At 33.6% G+C, this 22640-nt stretch overlaps 1 protein-coding gene and 1 pseudogene across 1 annotated transcript; both read left to right on the top strand.

Annotated features, from left to right (window-relative positions):
• Window positions 1-3142: 3142 nt before the first annotated feature.
• Window positions 3143-4359, top strand: LOC120182430 (annotated as a pseudogene).
• A 12758-nt stretch (window positions 4360-17117) lies between these two features.
• LOC120182403 (protein JINGUBANG-like) lies at window positions 17118-18217 on the top strand. Its single transcript, XM_039187391.1, has 2 exons — window positions 17118-17573; window positions 17744-18217. The coding sequence occupies exons 1-2, from the start codon at window positions 17148-17150 to the stop codon at window positions 18215-18217; spliced, it is 900 nt and encodes a 299-aa protein (XP_039043322.1). The 5' UTR covers window positions 17118-17147.
• The last annotated feature ends 4423 nt before the right edge of the window (window positions 18218-22640 follow it).

Here is a 22640-nt window from a genome sequence, read left to right as displayed (position 1 = left end):
AAATATGTTGTTACTTTGGATGTTCAAGCCAGATAAAATTTACCTATTTAATTCTTAAATCTATTTTTTTCTAACTTGTACATGAAAGATTCATCTTGTTTCGATGAACTTAAAAGGTTTGGGAAGAAAATTGGAAGATGGTGGGTAAACTTATTTGTCTTTCTTGAATGTATTCTATGATGCAACATTGCTATGTGACTTACAACTCTTATTTGCATGAAATTTATGGGACTATATTAATGATTTCCAACAACATAAGTGTGGATGGTAAAAGTATTGGAAAAATGGCAGCTCAAATAATATCAAAGTATGACAAACATTATAGGAATATATATAATATCAATGTTTTGGTGTTTGTGTTTGTGATTGAGGGTGTGCATTTTTTATTTCAGATATTATTTGATCAAAAAATTCAAATCATTAAACTTTTAATTCATATTCGATAAAAAAATTAATATTTGAATTTCGGATATCCAAATATCCGAATGCAAATAGAAACTTTCATTTAATAAAAATTTAATTTTTTGAAAAATAATTTCTAGAAATCATTTTACGTTGTTTGGATGATGTTATGTAAATTAGATTCCACTAGTTGATAATTTTTTTAGAAATTATTTATTATAATTATCAAATACAATAAATAATTCTATTTATTAAAAAAATAAATATTATTGTTTTTAAAATGAGGAAAATATTTTTCGAAAAACTAATTACAGTGAAACAAACAGACCCTTAATTTACATTTAAATTTCAAAATTAAATGCACGAATCAAGCGACCTCAATGGTAAAAGAATTGTTGTTATTCCTTGAGGTATCGGGTTTGAGCACCAAGAATGTCAGGGGTGTGAGTGTTTAATGTCAAATGGTTGAAAGTTATATTTGAGCATATACAACCTTATATTTACCCCATATTAACTAAGAAAAAAAATTCAATTAGTAGCCAGAACCAAGCCGCTTAACCCTATTGACATATATTTGCATGCTTGTGATCAATGCAAAATACAATAAATTCAAGTAAATTAATGTTACCTTGATTGCAAAATGGACAAAGGGGTGGAAGCATGTCATGTGCCAGATGATTAGGGATTGCCTGTGAGCATGGGATCATCTGCCTCCAGAGTTATAGCAAAACTTTCTCATATTCAAATTCTTTGTTTTGTGTTTTATCCATAACAAAACAATTAATATATTTAGCTAATTGGTACATTGTACTTCCCAAGGATCTTTCCCTTGCCCATGTTTGTTATTGCATCTGCTATTGTTGGGAATTAATGTTATAGTAATTTCTAAAGAATTTGAGTTCGAATAGATGCATACATTATCGGTAAATAACCCTAACCTATTAAAAAAATAATGTTATAGGGCTGTGCCGATCATGATTTTAAATGACAGTTGAAATTTTAATTATTATTATTTAAAAGCCAATTAATTATTTCAAATATTTCTAAACTGTAATTCATATTTTAAATTTTAAACTATTATCGATATCATTCTATTCTATTTTTTGTATTGGTCTAATCATCAATATATGCATCATTACGTATTAATTTGAATTTGGTATGAAATATTGTACACTTATTGTACCAATGGCCTATTTAGGCCTAGGCCTATCTAGGTCACGGCCCAGCCTATGCTAAAAATAGGGTAAATTATTTTTTAGTATCTAATTTATTATTTAGTTTCCGTTTCGGTCATTCAACTATTATTTATTTTAAATCATACATAACATTATATTTTGGTTATGTTTTGGTCACTTGTCTTTAAAAATTTAACGGTGATGTTAACGTGTCATCATAAGATAATGTCACATTATGATTAAAAAATAATTAAAAAATGTTACGTTAGTATCATTGTTAAAATTTTAATGGTGTGCTACCAAAAAAGAACCAAAACATAACATTAAGTATGAGTTTGAAAAAAATAATAGTTGAATGACCAAAACATAGATTAAGTTAAGAAAATTAATATATATTGCTCCAATTATATTAATTCAATTAATATATTTTTTTCTAGATTTAACCCAATATGTAATTGCTATTATATTTTTAAATTAAAAATATATATTAATTATATTAGATGATTTTTTTATTATATTTATATTAACCCAAAACCTAAATTATTTTTAAATTCGCCACTGTATTATACGTACAACTAAGATATGATATGTTAACAAAATAAATTAGTTAAATTTTAGTGATATAATCTATTTTTTTAACATATCAAATTTAAATTGTTCATGTAACATGTATAAATTATTTAAAATCTGATCTTTTTTAAATATATCACGTACTAGATTCGAATTGACATTAATATTCATGCAAATAAATAAACTGACATAATAAGTGGCAGATGTACATGGATGTCAGGGTGGACATTCATTATGAAATCTGAATTTCGTTATATTAGTTGTTAATTTTACTAATGACGTCATCTTAAAATTTTATTTGTGTTCACTTCATACGAAATTTTTTGTTGTTAGTATATATATGATCACCCTAAAAAATATTTTTGAAACTGCTACTAAACACAACCTTAATTGAAAGGATAATTAAAAGGCTCAGTCATAATATTTTAAAATCTAAGCATAGTTTAAAGATGTCTTGTGGAATGCACCCGTTTTAAATTAGTTTATGAATTTTTAAATATTTCAATTTCATCCTCAAATTTTTAATTGTTTCAATTTCACCATAAAAATGTAATTCTCATTTAAATTGATAAAATTATCTCCTAACACAAATCTCATATCCAAATCCAATTTAAATGTCCAAAGTAGGGTAGATCAGTAGGATAACAAATAAGCGTCGTCTTGATTAATCGAGGCTACGTCAAATCCAAACCTAAGAAAATGAAACGAAGAGAACGATTAAACGATCGATAAAAAGACTGAAAACGTGTCAAAAAATAGAAGAAAACGTACCATAAAGACGAAAAAAATATATTATAAAGATAAAATTATTAAAAACAAAAATACAATATAAACAAAAAAATAAAAAATATTAACAATTAATTATTAACATCAAAACTGATACCATCACCTATCAATAAAGAATGAGAAAAAGTCCAGCAGTGCAAAGACCTAAGGCATAAAAGAAAATCATAATACTGTTTTTCAATAATACTATATAGTTAGTGTTCTCTAGCATTAATTTAAAACCTAACATGTCAACACCCTTTCTAGCTTCACTTTTAACACTTATCTTTTCCCCATAAGCAAATGCCAAAGTCACAGCTCTTTCGTTTTTTCCTCCTACCCTTCACCGTCGTCGTTGCCTTTGTCGCCATTGACATTGCCACCGCCGCTACACCAGTTGCCCTACAATTCAAGGAAGCCCCACAATTCTACAACTCACTGGACTGTCCTCTTGTAGTTGATAAAGATCATGAATCTGATTCTGACGGTGAACCATCCATTTTGTGCTCGGATCGAGGTGTTCATGTGGCAATGACACTTGACACTGCTTACATTCGAGGCACCATGGCCGCCATTCTTTCGGTACTTCAACACTCCTCTTGTCCCCAAAACATCGCCTTCCATTTCTTCGCCTCAGCCACCGCCAACGCATCTATTTTACGCGCCACCATCTCTTCCTCTTTCCCTTACCTCAACTTTCATGTCTACCCTTTCAATAACTCCTCTGTTTCACGCCTCATTTCGACCTCGATCCGGTCAGCTTTAGACTGCCCTTTGAACTACGCTCGAAGCTAGTTAGCCAATCTCCTTCCTTCATGCCTCCACCGTATTTTGTATCTTGACTGGGACCTGGTTCTCGTCGACGACATAGCTAAACTTGCCGACATTCAACTCGGAGACAACTCGGTCTTGGCTGCACCAGAATATTGCAATGCAAACTTCACGTCCTACTTTACTCCTTCGTTTTGGTCAAACCCTTCTTTATCCTTAACTTTCGCGAACCGTAAAGCTTGTTATTTTAACACCGGCGTCATGGTGATCGACCTCGACCGATGGAGAGAAGGAGATTACACGACAAAGATTGAAGAATGGATGGAAGTTCAAAAAAGAATGAGAATTTAAGAATTGGGTTCTTTGCCACCGTTTTTATTAGAAACATAGCACCGGTTGATCATATATTGGAACCAGCATGGCCTCGGCGGAGATAATTTTGAAGGTTTATGCAGAGACTTGCATCGTGGTCCGGTTAGCCTTTTACATTGGAGTGGAAAAGGGAAGCCATGGGAGAGACTTGATGCTAATAGGCCATGCCCACTGGATGCTTTGTGGGCACCTTATGATCTCCTGCAATGGCAAACTCCATTTGCATTGGATTGTTGATGAGAACCATGTTTCTGGGTAATGTTTGTTTGCCGAGAAAGTGACGGAATCACCAAGAAATGATGTAGCTGTAGTGTAAAGTTGTTATGGAACTAAAATAGGACCATAGTAATACTAATATACTGAAATTTTTTTCTTTCCTTTTCGAGATATATTACATCCATGCAGAAATTAATGTGTAATATCAATAAGGATTAAGGAGTAAGAAAATCCAGATGCAAATCAATGGTTCATCAATTTTCTTCTGGGATGTAATGATAAATGCAATCAAAACATGTACATAAAAAATATATTATTACTTTTTTTAAAAATTTAAAAATTTAAAATTTAATTATACATTTTAAATGTTTTAATAATTAAATTTTATAAAATATATATTCAAAAGTTATTTGATTGAAAATTTATAAAATAGATTTTGTTGATAATTTTATTAATAAAAATATATTGTTTTTCTTATTAAAAGATCACATTATTGTTGTTTTCTGCAAAAGCGTTTTCATTGTGTGTTATAGCCTGGAAGCATTAATGGAATGTATTGACGATGCTATCATTTCCTCGTTCGAATATTTTTTTATTAATCTGGGATAAATACAAGGTAATATCTGTTCAAAGATAACTCTTAACCATTTGACATTGAACGATCATACCTCTATCATTGTCGGTGCTCGAATCTGGAACCTCAAGGAATAACAATAATTCTTTTACTACCGAGGTCACTGGAGTTCGTGCCTTATTTTGAATCATTGAATTTATAGATTATGTGATTAAAATCTATAATTGTAGGTAGATATAGGGATGGAACGGATGTACTATCACACTTTTTAAAATATTTAAATTCTCTTATACTTTAGATTTTTTTATATTTCTTATTGATTATATAATTTTGTACTCTTAAATTTTTTTAACTCCATATACACTAAATTTTTAATATAATTTCTTAAATTTGTACCTTTTAACATACCTTTCTGTTTCTGTTCCTAGATACATAGTATATTATATAATATTATCATAAAATAATGTATAAAATGAAGTGAATATGTTATGATAATATTCAGTTAGATATGAATTCAATGATAAAGAAGGAACCGAATTTCAAAGAATAGATACATGACATTCACAAATCAACTTTGTTTGACTCGAGTTACTAGTTTACAAGTATGGAAAAACTCAAGAGACACCTTTCACTACGAAAGAAGAAGAGGAAGCCATTGATCCCTTTGATAAATGGGAAGGTTGACTTTGGTGAAAGGGACTGGTGATGCATTCCGTGTTATTCCCTTTCATCTGTCTTCTTTTTATCGACATTCCTGGCCTTCTTTAATAGACTGGTTAAAGATGAAGATGGTCTTTTTGGTTTTTTTGAGGGAAACGAAGATGGTTGTTTTGGGTTTAGGGAGTTGTCTTGATTGATTATTTTGGTCATGAGGTTTAATCACACTCATCGCACTAATTGTTGATAAGAATAAATTCATCTATTCGATCGTTAACTATTTACCCCTTTTGATTTTGGTAGAGAGTTACGACCGATAAAAATGGTTGTTGATCGATATTTCTTTGTAAGAAAGAGATGGTCATAATGAGAAAGAAGAAGATGGGGGTATGGATTGTAGAAGGTTTGACCCCTCTATCAGTCTTAATTAAGGGTATTTATAATAATTCTAACAGGTAGTGTCAAACATAGGGTAATTATAACTACTTGTAAACTAACGAGATAGACAAAAGTCATACTTTTATTTCATTTTGATATGTCACATGAATCTGTCAGATGTCATGTCTATACACTGTAATTAACTAGAAAGTTTGTATCCAAAGGATGTAGGCTTATCAGAGGCTTGGATAGGAAGAGAGGTAAGTTGAAGACTTTGACTAGTGAAGAATTAACAATTTTTGTAGGTCTTATCCGATAGAACTTGAAAATTCACGTATGTCAACTGTCATAACGTTTCCCTGGGGGATCCGTTAGACTTAAAAATTATTTAATTTGGGGGAAAGGCGATGAAATTCAATTTGGAAAACAATTTGATTTTGGAGTCGCCACCAACCTTTAAGTTATGTCTTGGAAACCTTAAATGAGAAAAAATGGTATGCGTTTTACCAAATATTCATTTTTAAGAGTTCGAGAGTCGATTACGTGTGGGGAAGGGTGAACACCCCCACAACACCCAAACTTTGGTACCTAAACCATTATACGGTGTTTAAATATTGAGAATTACAAACTCGAAAATATATTTTAATTACAATCCTTCTATTCATTTGACTCTATTCAAAAAGTGTCAATTTTCAGATAACAAATGCCCTTTTATGCGAACAATCTTCGGGAATGCACTTCCTTTATAGTTAGGAGACTTTCCATATATTCCCCTAATAAAAAACATTATTTTACATTTTTCACAAAAAAAAATGAGATGAACTAAAATAAAACAGCATAAAAGTGAAAAAATGTGAACAATATTTGAAATAAATAACGTAAGGCGAAGAAAAAACTATCGAACACAAAATACTTGTGCGAAAAATCCTTGAAAAGATACTTTCCCTTGTAGTTGGGAGATGTCTTCGTAGATTTCCCTTACAATGAAATTTTCCATTTTTACATATTTTATAGAATAATGATGATTTATAACACAGGGCGTTAATAATTATCTAAATATGCACATAATAAAACAAAAAGAAATAAAAATTTTCATACAAAGAATGCTTATAACAATTACATAATTTATATACATACATTCATGAAATTATAACGATCGATAGAACAAAATTACAAATTTGGACTAAAATGACATTTACAAATAAGACACGCTAAAATACAAATAAAAATTAGACATACTTAATAAAATAAGGGACTAAATAGTAATAACAGTAAATTGAAATACATAACAATGAACATGCAAACATCAAGGCAGAAATAGAAATGTCATACGAACATGCAAACATCAGGACAAAAATAGAAGTGTCACATAATACATGTACTGAGAAAAATAAAACCTTTAAAATATGAAGGACTAAAATAAAAGACAAGCAAGTTTAAAGACTAAATCATAAATATGAATAAGATCTATTAATATACATACTAGGATCAAAATAAAATGAATCACAAATCAATGGCCTAAAATAGACATATTAAGAACTTCAAGGCTCGAATCAAATTAAAAAAATTTCATTATGTGACCAAAATATACGCATTACAATGAGCAGGGACTTAAACATCTATTATCCTCTCTCATCGGGGAGGGAATAGCCAACGATGGCCGGAGAAAACATAAGCCTCCAAAATACTTCCCCCACTCTCAACAACCCAAATCAAAGCCCCTTTTGGCGTAAAAATTCACCTAGCCTCACAGATCTAGTGTTTTACCTTTCAAAAAATTCAAAAACCGGTGACCCTTGGGCTCCAAGAGCTCTGAACCGAGGTGAATCTCTCATCTCATTGCTATTTACTTCCTTTTTGTTGTTTGTATTTCTTTATTTCTCATTTTTTTCTTTGTTTCAAATATATGTTTTTCTCTTTTTTTTTCCTTTTTTTCTTCTCCTTTCCTGAATCTGCCTCTCATTCTTCTTTGTCTTCTCTTTTTATTTTTTAATGTGGTTCATTCCTTGCTGATTTTTGATGAGATGGGTAGATATGATAGGGGTATGGGATTTCTAACTTGGTTGGTAAAAAATCCAATTTTTAAGGGATTATGGGTATGGGTTTTTGACTTTTTTTTTATTTTTGGGGTTGTTGATACACTGTGAATGATAGGTTGATGATGCAGCAGCTTCAGGAAACATCATTAGCGCCTCAAGCGTCGATCTGGGCATTGAAGAGTCGGCGCATGCATCACACGTGCCTGGGTGGACGGTTCGGATCCTATAAACGGTGGCGGTGGCTGTTGGATGATATATTTAGGATTTTAAAACCTTAACTGGAGTAGGTCGGGTCAAATGGACTTCTGGGCTTCATTCGGGTCGGTTCGGGTCCCTGGGTCGGGTCTGATGCTGGTGGGTTGCTGAGCCGGGTCTGGGTTAGTGTAATGGGTTGGCTGAGTTGGATAAGCTAAGCCTGATGTTGGGCTTGTAGTTGTTGTATCTGGGCTGCTGGTTGATGCCTGCAAAAATATATATAAATAATAATAATAATAATAATAATAATAATAATAATAATAATAATAATAATAATAATAATAATAATAATAATAATAATATTTTTTGAGACCCAGACAAAAACAGGTATCTACAGCTGTCCCTCTTTGCGCATTCTTGTGTTAATAAGAATAGGGCAAAGATAAAAAAGACAACCAGTTTTTTTCCGGTTCTCTTTTTTTTGTTTTGAAATTTGATAGTGTTTGTTGTTAGGGACGACACTGCTCATACGTGATGAAGAGTTTTGGTCGTCTAAGGGTAACACGACTCCTACATAATGAGGAGATCTGGTCAGTGGATGATATGATTCCTACGCGATGAGGACAACTAGCCATCTTTAGGATGATAACACGGTTCCTATGTGATGAGGACAACTAATTATCTAGGGGTGACACAGCTCCTACGTGATGAAGAGGTCTGGTCGGTGGATGACATAGTTCTTACGTGATGAGGACGACTGGTTATCTAGGGGTGACACGGCTCCTACGTGATGAGGAGGTCTGGTCGGTGGATGACATGATTCCTACATGATGAAGACGACATGTCATCTTTAGGATGATAACACATTTCCTACTTGATGAGGACGACTGGTTATCTAGGGGTGACACGGCTCCTACGTGATGAAGAGGTCTGGTCATGTTTAGGGATAATATTTTAAGAGAAACAAACTCAAAGATGATGCTTCAAGAGAAGCTGTCTCAAGAGAGACAAAATTCGTTTAAAAGGAAACGATCTCAAAGATGAGTGTTTCAAGAGAAACTGTCTCAAGGGAGACAAAACTTGTTTAAAGGGAAACAATCTCAAAGGTTAGCAATTTTGTTTCCAGTGAAACAACTTCAGAATTTCTGTTTTAAAGAAGAAAAAAATGTCTTAAGCGAGACAAAATTTGTTTTGTGAGAAATTGTCTTAAGCGAGACAAAATTTGTTTTTAGAAAACTGTCTCAAGCGAGACAAACTTTTATTTTTTAGAAAAATTGTCTCTAGCGAGACGACACTTTGTTTCGAGAGAAACAACATCAAAGGAGACAGACAATCTGCTGGTTCCTGAATGTTGAGGAGATTTAATCATCACCAAACTTTGATTTCCTGAAAGATCAATATAAAAATGATGCATTTATGGATGACTATCTTGGATGTTATGAGGGATGCCAAGATTAAGTTTATTTTATGTGTTTGATTTGATGAATTATTGAATTTGTCCTCAAGAGAGGAGAAAATTTTCTTTAATGCACATGATGATGAATGTTTGATGAAAAGATACAAACTCATGTAACATGCATGTTGATGTATGTTTTTCTCGATCTATGAAGGAATGATTGCATGAGCAGTTTTCATTTTATCCCTGACTCAGTTGTCTTTATTTTCCACTAGTGTGTACTCTTGCAAACCTCGACTAGAGACAATTTATTTTCCTTGCCCCATCAAATTCTGCCTCAAACATTCAGCTTCCTTTGCCCCAGCTTCGATCATGGACTTCTGAGACATATTTGTTGAATTCCAAGATATGCTTCCAGAGAGATTATCTTGTTTGAAAATGCTTTTATTCCTTTGAATTTTCAAAATTTTTAAAAATATCAAAAGTATTTTGAAAAAATATTGCCTCATTCTAAGTTTCACAATTGAAACAAATCATAAAACAGGAGTTCATTGGATATCAAAAGAATTAACTGCTCTTTTAATCATTGATAGCTGTAAATCTTTGACAAATATCAAGATCGAAAGGTTGGTTTTGGAGGTTAGCTGCTTAAATTTTGATGTTTGTTTCCTCGATTTGGTTATAGTGAAGATCATGACATGTCCCCCTTTCTTGGTTTGGCATTTTGATTGGATGTTGTCAAAATGACGCAACTAGAATGGTCGATTGCTAGACTTTTCAGAACACTTATATTTCAGTTCTCTGAAATCTTTCATTTGTTCAAGCTTCTTAGGCTCCTCTAGCCAAGGTAGTGCATAAATATCGGTCTAAAAATGAGATTTCTGGGTGCTCGTGTGAGGTTGACTATAACAGGTGTTCCTCAACTCCCTTAGTCCATATTCACCAAAACTCCTTATTTTGTAAATTTGATTTAATTTTCCATTGTTTGGCTAGCTGAATTCAACTTTATTGTACATATATATTTTGTAATTGCCTTTTTTCGGCTAGCTGAAGGATTCATGTCGTCACAAAGTCTTCGACTTGACAACCACAGTGAAGCAAACACCGAATTGCCAAGTACCCGATCAATGTCATTGTTTGAATGTAATCTATTCATAAAGCCAGGGCTTTCGAGTTTCCTCTATAACCAATTGCTTTAGCAGAATAGCTCAGTTTATTTTGTATATATATATATATATTTGGGTATACATATTCCATTTCTTAAGCTTGTCAAGGAGAACCTGTTATAGTCCCGATGTTTGTTGAAAGTCAAGAATTCTCATCGTTAGAGTTCAATTTCCAAGCAACTAACCTAAACTAAACTAGATTCACCTACTTGACCATTCTATATATGAAGATCATGATCATCATTGAACGTCATTAACAGAAGTAGAAACCAATTAGTTTTGTAATCTCATGCGCTAGTTACCACATTTTGTCCACTCCTAACACATACCTGAATGCCAAGCCTTTGATTGGGTGTACATGCGAGGAGGAAGCTAGCTCGGTACCTTCAAGAGAAGGGTATGTATTTTGGTGTATATTTAGAGTAGGATCAAGGGGTCCTTGTTTACAGGTGTTCAATATTGTCATTTGTCAAAGATTTACAACCTCAGTTATTAAAAAGCTTTTAATTAAGATGATATTCAAGGAATTTTACGATTAAAATTTGCTCATTGCTCATTTCCTCAGAAGGAAGCATTTAATTGAAAATGTTTCAACGTCAAGTGACTTACAAACATTTAAACGTAAGAAAACAAGTTCAAACAAAATGACATGCATGAGAATGCAACAAAAACTCATGATGGATGCCCCAGTCGACTCCCGATCAGAATGCCCCATCATACATTGAACGTTAATGACTCTGAATTGATCAGAACTTGGACCTTACGCTTCAATGCCCCACAGTTCTCAGTGGTGTTCTATGAGCTCTCAATATGATAGCTGTATATGGCATTTACATCATGACCTTCATGATACAGGGCCTCTCTTGGTTTGGATTGAACTGGAGTCATAAGGTTCCTCTCAACTAGCATCGGAAGCAATTCCTCATACGTCATTGGGATTGGATTGATGCGAGTCTTTTCAAGGAAAACATTATGAGTTCTGGTCCCCAGACTAGCTAGACAAGACCCCACTAGGTTGATCTCAGCTTTTTCCTCAATGTCAGTATGGCTAGTTCCACCTATGTGGCCATTCTTGATAGCTCTTTCGATCATTTCTCCACACATGACGATGTAAGAGAAACTATCAGTGACAACCCCTATCATGTGGTTGATATATAGAGACTTCAATGTATCGATGAACAAAGTGATAAACTCTCTTTCAGTCATTGGTGGATGCACTTGAGATGCAACATCCCTCCATTGTTGAGCATATTGTCGAAAGCTCTCACCATTCTTCATCTTCTTATTTTGCAATGTTGTTCGATCAAGGGTCATATCAATCATGTGTTTGTATTGGCCCAGAAAGGCACTAGACAAATCCTTCCAGTAGCGGACTTGAGTACGACTCAGTTGATTATATCACTTAGAAGCGGGTCTAATCAAACTGTCTTGGAAATAGTGGATCAACATCTGATCGTTGTTGTTATATCCAATCATTCTTTGAACAAACATCGTGAGATGGGCAGAAGCACCAAGTCAGTAAATAAGACTAGTTTGGTTGCATTCATTTCATTGTGAGAGCTCTGTCCTCTCATTCCTTGGAAGGTCTCTCTGCACCACTGTTTTAAGTTCTCAAGGATCTCATTCTTGGCTCTTATCATCACCTTAGGAATGGATATATTATGATCAGTAGAATTACCCCGAGGATTTAACATAGTTGTATGAGTTTTAGTGGCGGAGAAGGCTGCTTGGTGGCTAGGAAACTTGTGGGGCGAAATGAGTATCGTTGGATTAGCATGGGCCATCACACATTCAGAGGTTTCCATAATTGATGAAATATTCTTTTTGCCTCTTTCTTGGTAGAGCCCAATCAGTTTGGCCACAAGTTGATCAACCAGGTCGTTTTGGTTTTGCAAGATACGATCCATGGTGGCTTTTTGTGCCTACTTCATTTTAGCTTCCTACTCTGCTTGCATCTTTTGCAAACTCTCTTCTAGTTATTTCTTCATTTTCTCAAATTTTACTTCCATTCTCAATACTGTGTGAACGAAGTTGTACAGTTAGAAGCACTTCCTCAGAGTTCTCCATGAGACAAACTCATGATTCCATGATTAATGCATGTAAAAATGCTTAAATGAATGACATGCAGAATGCAAATGCAAAAGGTATCGATTTCCAAAAGTAACCATTCTTAGAAAGAGTTCCACTCATCTAAAAGAGTTTTCATCTTTACAAGAAAGATCAATCTACGAATGCTATTTGGCCCTTTTATTTAGCTCCATGATCTTAGTAATGATCCCAAAAACTTTTTCTTCTTTCCAGAAATTACTCCGAATCCAGATGGTGAGTAGTTGAGCGCAGCCTCTGAATCGACTTCCCTTCAATCTACGTTATTTATTTTAGGATTGGAAGGTCTCTGCCAAGACAACCGGATTGGGTTCTTCCTTGTTATGAAAACTCTTTTCCATTTTAATGGCTGCTCTTCTACTATGATGATTACTTGGTTAATCAATATCTTTCTTTTATTTATGATGATCATGAAAAATGCCAAATAATAAACAATCAAACATAGAAAATGTGTCAGTATAAAAGAATTCAAATATCAAGCAAATATTATTGAAACGTAATTGCAACACCTACCCACATGCTTTTCTAGTTCACATGCTTTATTCAAAAAATAAAATAATGCGGGTAAAGAGAAGAGGTTTAGTGTTGTTTCTCCTTTGTATACACTTATTCAAGTACCTAACAACAGACAGAGTTTCAACATGAATTTTATTGGGGTGGGTTACTAGGGCTCACTATATGCGGTATTGGGTTCTAAGAAAAAGGTACTAGAATTGTCCATGTTGGTGCCTCCTTAGGCTGCCAAACCCTCAATCATGGCCTATTACAGGCTCGTACGAATCAATTTCAATTATAGAGGATACACTCCCTTATGTCTATGCGGAGAAACAATTTATCTCATGTAGATATAAGGTATATGAACCCCAAAGGTTACTTGCTAAAACCCATACGGAGAAACAAATTATCTCACGTAGGCTAAGCTTTCACCTCAACTTAAAAAGGATAAAGCTCGTAAGGGAGCTTATGTTATGTAAATTTAGGTGTTGTGTGTGAGGAGAAACTCACAAACCTTTAAAAAAACAAAACAGAAGACAAAAATCTTACAAGCTTAAAAACCTACTCAATTCTGAAGACCAATAAAATCAAAAGTCAATTAGTTAAAAATAAAATAATTCATGATATGTTAAAACTCAAAATAAACAAAAGGATCGTAAATTAAATACACTTTAAGTTTGTAATTCCCAAGAATAAAAAATGTATAATCTTTTATGGCCTGACTCTCAAACTTCCCAGCGGAGTCGCCAAGATGTCATAACGTTTCCCTGGGGGATCCGTTAGACTTAAAAAATTATTTAATTTGGGGAAAGGCGATGAAATTCAATTTGAAAAATAATTTGATTTTGGAGTCGCCACCAACCTTTAAGTTAGGTAGGTTGAAAACCTTAAACGACAAAAAATGGTATGAGTTTTACCAAAGATTTATTTTTAAGAGTTCAGGAGTCGATTACGTGTGGGGAAGGGTGAGCACCCCCAAAATGTCCAAACTTTGGTACCTAAACCATTATACGATGCTTAAATATTGTGAATTACAAACTCGAAAATATATTTAAATTACAATCCTTCTATTCATTTGACTTTATTCAAAAAGTGTCAATTTTCGGATAACAAATGCCCTTTTGTGTGAACAATCTTTGGGAATGCACTTCCTTTGTAGTTAGGAGACTTTCCATAGATTTCCCTCATAAAAGAGACATTATTTTATATTTTTCTCAAAAAACGAGATGAATTAAAATAAAACAACATAAAAGTGAAAAGAGGTGAACAATATTTGAAATAATTAACGTAAGGCAAAGAAAAAACTATCGAACACAAAATACTTGTGTGAAAAATCCTTGAAAATATACTTTCCCTTGTAGTTGGGAGATGTCTTCGTAGATTTACCTCATAATGAAAATTTCCATTTTTACATATTTTATAGAATAATGATGATTTATAACAAAGGGCGTTAATAATTATCTAAATATGCACATAATAAAACAAAAGAAAATTTTCATACAAAGAATGCTTATAACAATTACATAATTTATATACATACATACATACATACATACATACATGAAATTATAACGATCGATATAACAAAGTTACAAAATTGGACTAAAATGTACATTTACAAACAAGACAAGCTTAAATACAAATAAAAATTAGACATTCTTAATAAAATAAGGGACTAAATAGTAATAACAGTAAACTGAAATGCATAACAACGACATGGCAAAATCAGGGCAGAAATAGAAATGTCACATAATACATGTATTGAGAAAAATAAACCTTTAAAATATGAATGACTAAAATAAAAGACAAGCAAGTTTAAAGACTAAATCATAAATATCAATAAGATCCATTAATATACATACTAGGATCAAAATAAAATGAATCACAAATCAATGGCCTAAAATAGACATATTAAGAACTTCAAGGCTCAAATCAATTGAAAATAATTTCATTATGTGACCAAAATGTACACATTACAATGAGAAGGGACTTAAACAACTATTATTCCTTAAAAAATTAAAAAATACGGGTGATATTACTAAAGGACAGGGACAAATAGGCTATTAGCCCAAACCCGAAAACACGTTGATCCGTCCCCCTGTTAAACGTCGTTGTTTCGGTTTATATATATATATATATAAACCTAGGCTAAAACAATGTCATCTCCTCATTTTGCTTGCCTTGAAGCCGAGAGAAAAGATAGCAAGAGAGATGAGTTCTCTCAACTCTCTCATCGGGGAGGGAATGGCCACCGTCGCTGCAGCCGACGGTCACAGTGGCCGAGAGCGCCGGCTGCGTCGGTGGTCGGAGAAAACAAAAGCCCCAAAATACTTCCCCCGCTCCCAACAACCCAAATCAAAGCCCCTTTTAGTCTAAAAAATCACCTAGCCTCACAGATCTAGTGTTTTACCTTTCGAAAAAATTGAAAACCGGTGACCCTTGGGCTCCCAAAGCTCCGAACGGAGGTGAATCTCTCATCTTTTTGCTATTTACTTCCTTTTTGTTGTTTGGATTTCTCTATTTCTCAGTTTTTTCTTTGTTTCGAATATATGTTTTCTCCATTTTTTTTCATTTTTTTCTTCTCCTTTCCCAAATCTCCCTTCCTCCTTCTCTTTCTTCTCTTTTTCTTTTTTAATGTGGTTCCTTCCCTGCTGATTTTTTATGAGATGGGTATATATGATAGGGGTATGGGATTTCTGACTTGGTTGGTAAAAAAATTGATTTTTTAGGGATTATTGGTATAGGTTTATGACTTTTCTCTGATTTTTTTCTGATTTTGGGGTTGTTGTGCACTGTGGATGACAGGTTGATGACGCGATAGCTTCAGGAAACATTGTCGGAGGCTCACGCGTCGGCCTGGGCGTTGAAGAGTCGGTGCGTGCATCACACGCGTCTGGATGGACGGTTCATATCATGTGAACGGCGATGACAGCTATTGGATTATATATTTAGGGTTTTGAAACCCTAACTAGAATAGGTCGGGTCAAATTGGCTTTTGGACTTTATTCAGGTCGATTCGGGTCCCCGAATCGGGTTTGTTACTAGTGGGTTGTTGAGCCGGGTCTGGGTTAGTGTAATGGGTTGGCTAAGTTGGGTCAGGTAAGCTTGGTGTTGGGCTAGTTGTTGTTGTATCTGGGCTGCTGGTTGAGGCCTACAAAAATATATGTAATAAATAAATAAATAATAATAATAATAATAACAATAATAATTTTTTTCGAGACTCAGACAAAAACGGGTGTCTACATCAACTCTGAGATATAACAAATTTAAAACGGTTTTCTTATTTTTGTTTTTTCTTCCTAAGATAAAAATTGTCATATTTGAATCTAAATTAGAAATTAAAGTTCAACTAACCAACCACCATACAAATGCAGGCGATTGACTCGGAATCCCCATGGTTCCCAACAATGTCGCCATCATAGTTGCCATTTACGTCTAAATTTGTATTCCATCATTTAGTAGTAATTGATGGGTAAACAAAGATACGATCAAAGGGCGTTGGGGATGGAATTGGCGTTCGTCCCCTGCTCCAACGCTCTAATTATCATCATTATTATTCGTTTAAAAATACACTTAATTTTCCATACTTCAAATTACTAAATAGAATCATCTACAAAGATAATCACAGGCAAATATATGTGTATGAATTCAATGTGAATCCAACCATTTGCGTCTCCTCTCCTAACCCTTTACTTCTTTTCTTAATATTTTCTCTCAACCCTCAAATCTCTGCTGCTTTTTTAGACTTGGAGTTTTGTTTTTGTTAGTTTGATTTACTATATTCATTGTTCGGGACTGGGATAGAGAGGCCGGGGAGGAGGGGGGAGCATGGACATGATGTTTGAAGAGCCTGATAGCACGGACCCCGGCATGGTCGTCTATGCTCCTCCGATTGCATCAGATGATTCGTTGCTTGCTTACAGCAACACATCAGATAATGGCCATTCCCTTTTCGAAGCCAACAGATTGAGTGGTAAAGCTTCACCCTTAACCATGTCACCATGGAACCAAACCACACCAACGGACAATTCTTCATGGGACACTTTCGACGAAAATGGCCTGGTTTCCGCCAATAGTCTCATCGGCTCGCTTATGCGTGAAGAGGGACATATCTATTCCTTAGCTGCCAGAAACGAACTCCTTTACACCGGCTCCGATAGCAAGCTTATTCGTGTGTGGAAGAATCTTAACGAATTCTCGGGCTTCAAATCCAATAGTGGATTGGTTAAGGCCGTTGTGATATCGGGTGAAAAGATTTTCACTGGCCATCAGGATGGGAAGATTCGTGTTTGGAAGGTCTGGTTTCAAATCGCAGTCGCGTTTTCGGTCATTTCGTTTTTTACTGCGATTGCGGCCATAACAGGCGCTATTAGATGCTATTGCGGGTGTAGCATATGTAGCAGAAGACAGCGTTACTGCGAAATCGCGGGCGCTATCGCGGTAGTGGGGTGTTATTTGAAACTCTGGTCTCGATTAAGAACCCTTCCATTCATAAACGAGCTGGAAATTTGCCGACTCTTAAAGATATCCTCAAAAGTTCAATTAAACCGAGCGATTACGTCTATATGAGACTTAAATGTGCGTTATGGATCAAACACTCGGATGCGGTGTCTTGTTTGAGCTCGAACGAGGAACAAGGTCTTATTTACTCTGCTTCATGGGACCGGACCTTCAAGGTTTGGAGAATCTCGGATTTTAAATGCCTCGAATCGGTTCAAGCACACGATGACGCCGTAAACGCGGTTATAGTGAGCTTAGGCGAAATGGTTTTCACCGATTCGGCAGACGGAACAGTTAAATTTTGGAAAAGGGACCAGCTTCGGAAAGGAACGAAGCATACATTGGCTCAAACACTAATAAAACAAGAATGTGCGGTAACAGCATTAACAGTCATCACATCTGCAAGTCCAGCGTTGTATTGCGGCTCCAGCGACGGTTAACTCGTGACACCAAATCAATTGAGTTTTAAGATTTTATAAAGGATTAATTTAAAAATAAGTGTCCAAATTATATCTTAAGTTAACTTTACATAGAATTTTTTGTTAAAAATATGTGTTTAACATTTAATATGTAATATTTTTAGGTGTCTAACATTTTTTTCTGTTACACTTTTAGGTGTATGTGTAATAACATCTGTTAAAAAAGGGTAAACTACTTCAATGGTCACTAATATTTAGGTAAATTATTGTTTTCACCCTGATGTTTTAAAAGTTACAAATCAATCACTAACGTTATCCTTTGTTACAAATTGGTCACTCGTCGTAATAGGCGTGAAAGAAAACACACGTGCTGTTAACAGGCTTAATTGGATGGTATAATTACATAAATAGTCCATGTTATTTATATATTCTTTCAATTTGATCTTAGCTTTAATAAATTAAAATATATTTATTTTTAATTCTTATAAATAATGATATATTTTTATATATCCAAATAAAATCTTCTCGGTGCATAAATTTTTTATATATTTAAATAGAATAAATACTAATATTAAAATCTTGTTTGTGAAGAAAAAAATTTCACTCGGTGCATAAATTTTTTTAAAATTAATTTTATTAAGTCTTTCATTTTCTGAGCAGTCTTATAATTTAATTTTTTCATTAAATCTTTTAAATTAAATTTTATCACAACATAAATTGTAATTTTAATTATTATTATTGATAGGATGAAAAATTAATAAGCACATAGGTCGTGAAATTGTTTTGAATCCCCTCCCTCTCCCATGATTCAAGAAAAAAAACTTAATTTCCAAGTAAATTTATGTCCAAAATTTTAATTTAATATTTCTTGAAGTAATATGAAAATATAAAATTCCAATATTCAAGCTAATAGTAATATACCAGACAAAAGTTCCATAACATGAAATGATAAATTTGTGAATGCACATTTATGTATTTCCCACAAAGATGTTATACTGCACGATGAAATACAAGAATACCAATAATGTTAAGGGGCTCTCAATAAGACGACATAAATCTATTTATAAAATATTTACAAGCATTAGAAATCGAAATCCCTATGGCTTTTTTACAGATAGAGACAATCGGAGCTCCAAAATGAATTAGATATAATCACCAATTTACACCACCTAATAAATTCATTGTGATTAAAGCAAATGCAGTCGTATCATCAGATATAACACGGGCTGAAAATTTGCTTTTCCTAGGGCAGAAGCCAGACCTTCGGTCGATTTATTTTTATTATCTCGAATCCATCCTTCGGATGGATTCAATTTATTTCTTCTTGTGTTTGGAATGAATTCTATCACACATCTATAACGAACTAGTTCGACTTGATGATTATCGAAAGAAGCAAATCTCCATTAGTTACCTAATCTACAAAGCTCTCGGAATATTCACCGATGATATCATCACGAGTCACTTTGGATACAGTTTGGTCCATTCCATAACAATTTCATGACCTATGTGCTTATTAATTTTTCATCATATCAATAATAATAATTAAATTTACAATTTATGATGTGATAAAATTTAATTTAAAAGATTTAATGACAAATTAAAATATATGACTGTTTAGAAAATGATAGACTTAATAAATTTATTTTTTTAAAAAAATTTAAAATAAATATATTTTAATTCATTAAAACTAGGATCAAATTGAAATATATGACTGTTTAGAAAATGATAGACTTAATAAAAAAATAATTTAAAATAAATATATTTTAATTAATTAAAACTAGGATCAAATTGAAAGAATGTATAAATAACATGGACTATTTAATTTTTCCATCACGTCTGTTAACGAAAAGTGACCAATTTGTAACAAATGATAACGTTAGTGACTGATTTGTAACTTTTGAAACATTAGTGGTGAAAACAAAAACTTACCCAAATATTAGTGACCATTGGAATAGTTTACTCTTAAAAAACCTCTTAAGTGACATATGTCATGTTTATATTTTGATTCGATGCAAAAATAAGTGCTCAAACTATATCAAGTTAAATTTAGGTGCTTAAAGAATTTTTCCCTAAGAATAGATCACTAATGTTTACTATAAATATATTAAATAACAATTATGTGAATCAATTACTATAAATATAATTAATATTTTTCATATTATATAGATTGTAAAGATATTCTTAACTACTTGTTTTTGAAAGGTAAAATTGTTCAAAAATTTAATATTTTATTGAATTAGAAAAAAATCCGCACCTTTTTTTTTATGACATTTTAGGTTTTTTTAGTACACTGATATCTTAATTTCTTTTAAATAGTATTATTTATTATAATGTTAACCTCTTTATTAGTTTTATTAAATGATATTATGCTCAAACCCCCGTGTCTCCCATTAGTCACATTCGTCATGTTAGAAACCAATATATCAATAGTCTGAATCGCCAACCCAAAAACTTACACCCTAATTCTGAACCAGACAATAAGTAAGAATTATTACATTTTTTTTCAACATATCAAGAACTGTATAGACTTATTACGGGATAAATCTCTCAACTCAATTTATTTCATTCGAATCTTTAATTTTACTTAAGAGATTTAAATTCTCCATTGTAATACCCTAATTTTATCCGGACTATTTGAATTCATTTGAAGATGATCGGAAATTTATTTAGAGATTTTGTGCTCAATAACGAACTAATTCAAGTGATAAATCGTGGAAGCTTGCATTTAAAAATTTTAAGTGCTTAATTGGATCGTAACCATATTCGTTTCACTTTGGAATTCAAGATATAAATTAAAGACCAAATTCAAATTCAAATCCAGATTAAATGCCTAAAGCCCAATTACAAACCAATTTAATTACAATACCCGACCCGGTTCAGCATACCCGGCGCCCATGATATGCTACTCCCCAAGCTTCTTCCATGCCTCCACCAACAGCCCACGTGAAGACATCTCTTTTGTTACCCGTGCTTCACCGTGCTCATGCACCCTGCTCCACTACAGCAGACCACGACCGTGAAGACGGAGACATGGCTCTGCCACCCATGCTCTGCAGCATAAAAAACAACGACCACACAATTCAAGACAAAGCAATTAACGAGGAGCAAAAACAGAGAAGGGGTCAGTAAAAACATAAAAAGAAATCAGTTTTAAAAGGCCAAGGGGGGAAGATATACGGGGGGGTCTCGGGAAAACACAAAAAGACAGTAACCAGGGGAGGGACACTGGGGTTCAAGGACCAGAAACGAACAGCAGGGGGGAACAGAGGGGACGAAAAACAGAAAAGAAAACAAATTGTAATAGGGGTTCTTCCCCAATTTTCAAGGAATAGAAGACATTTTGTTTTCATTTTTTGTATTCTAAAGGCAATATCATTCGAAATTTAGAAGCAAATCAGAGACTCCTCAAGGGTATTTTCATTCGTATTCTGTCTTTTTTTCTTTTTTTCCTTTCTGTTCGTGTGTATGTATATGTTTTTTTTAAGAGCGTTTAAAAGCGATAAGAAAAAAATAGAGAGAAGAGCCTAGTGTTTTACCTGGCGGCCGGTCCCTTCGTAGGTGTAGATTGGTCCACCGGAGGCCCTTTCGGTCTTGCATGTTGGGGTCGAAGTTTGTTCATGGTTTAGGGGTCGATCTAGTGAGATTTTGCCTCGAGTTTGTGGTCTAGAGGGAGAACTGAGAAGTTGGGTTTGGTTTCGGGCCTCATCGGCGTGGAAGAGTTAGGCGGTCAGCGGCCAGTGAGGAACCTTGGCCTTTGGAGGCTCTCGGCGAGGCGAAGAAGAAGAAGAGTTGAGAGCGAGGGGGGAGTTGCGGCTGGGGATGACACAAATGAATTAGGGTTTATTTTTGCCTTAGAAATTAAATATATGGTATTGTTAAAACGCTGTCGTATAGATTCTGTGTCTGAGAGGCTTAATCATGTAAAGACTCCCTTTATTTCCGAGTTCTTATGTTTTGGTCCTGGTTTCGTGGTTCTGCAAGTTTTTAATATGGTTCTTAGGTTTTGTTCGCATTTCATTTTGGTCCTTAAATTGGTGTTTTTGCATTTCTGATTTTGTCTCCATGTTTTATCCTTATTTTAATTTCACCCTAACTGGTAATGTATTTAGTTTCTGTTTGTTTATGCTTTCGACTTGTAATTTTCACATGTTTCGTTTTAGTCCTCATTTTGAACGTTTCTGTGTTTTTAATTTAGTTGCTTTATTTTAAAGTGCGTTTAATTTTAGTCCTGATTTATTGTTATGTTTTATTTTCGAACGTAGCTTGTAATTTTGGTTATTTCGCAATTTAGTCACGTTGTATGCTTGTTAATTTAAGGAGTAATTTCCTTTTTGTATGTCTATTTTCATCTTTCTATAATTTTGGCCCCTTCATGTCATCTTATGTTGAGTTTAAATTATTAATGGTAGATTTAGTCTTGTACTATTTCATCTTAATGTATACA

Source organism: Hibiscus syriacus, unplaced genomic scaffold (assembly GCF_006381635.1).
Source record: "Hibiscus syriacus cultivar Baekdansim isolate YM2019G1 unplaced genomic scaffold, ASM638163v2 tig00112649_pilon, whole genome shotgun sequence".
Lineage (NCBI taxonomy): Eukaryota > Viridiplantae > Streptophyta > Magnoliopsida > Malvales > Malvaceae > Hibiscus > Hibiscus syriacus.
Note: the sequence above shows the minus strand (reverse complement) of the source record. Positions and strands in the feature narration are given on the sequence as shown.

What these genes read in the sequence shown, in the direction of transcription:
- LOC120182403 (XM_039187391.1), top strand. Translation starts at nt 17,148, where the DNA reads ATGGTCGTCTATGCTCCTCCGATTGCATCAGATGATTCGTTGCTTGCT. An exon ending in GGAAGATTCGTGTTTGGAAG is followed by an intron (nt 17,574 to 17,743) that starts GTCTGGTTTCAA and finishes TTTGAAACTCTG; the next exon opens with GTCTCGATTAAGAACCCTTC.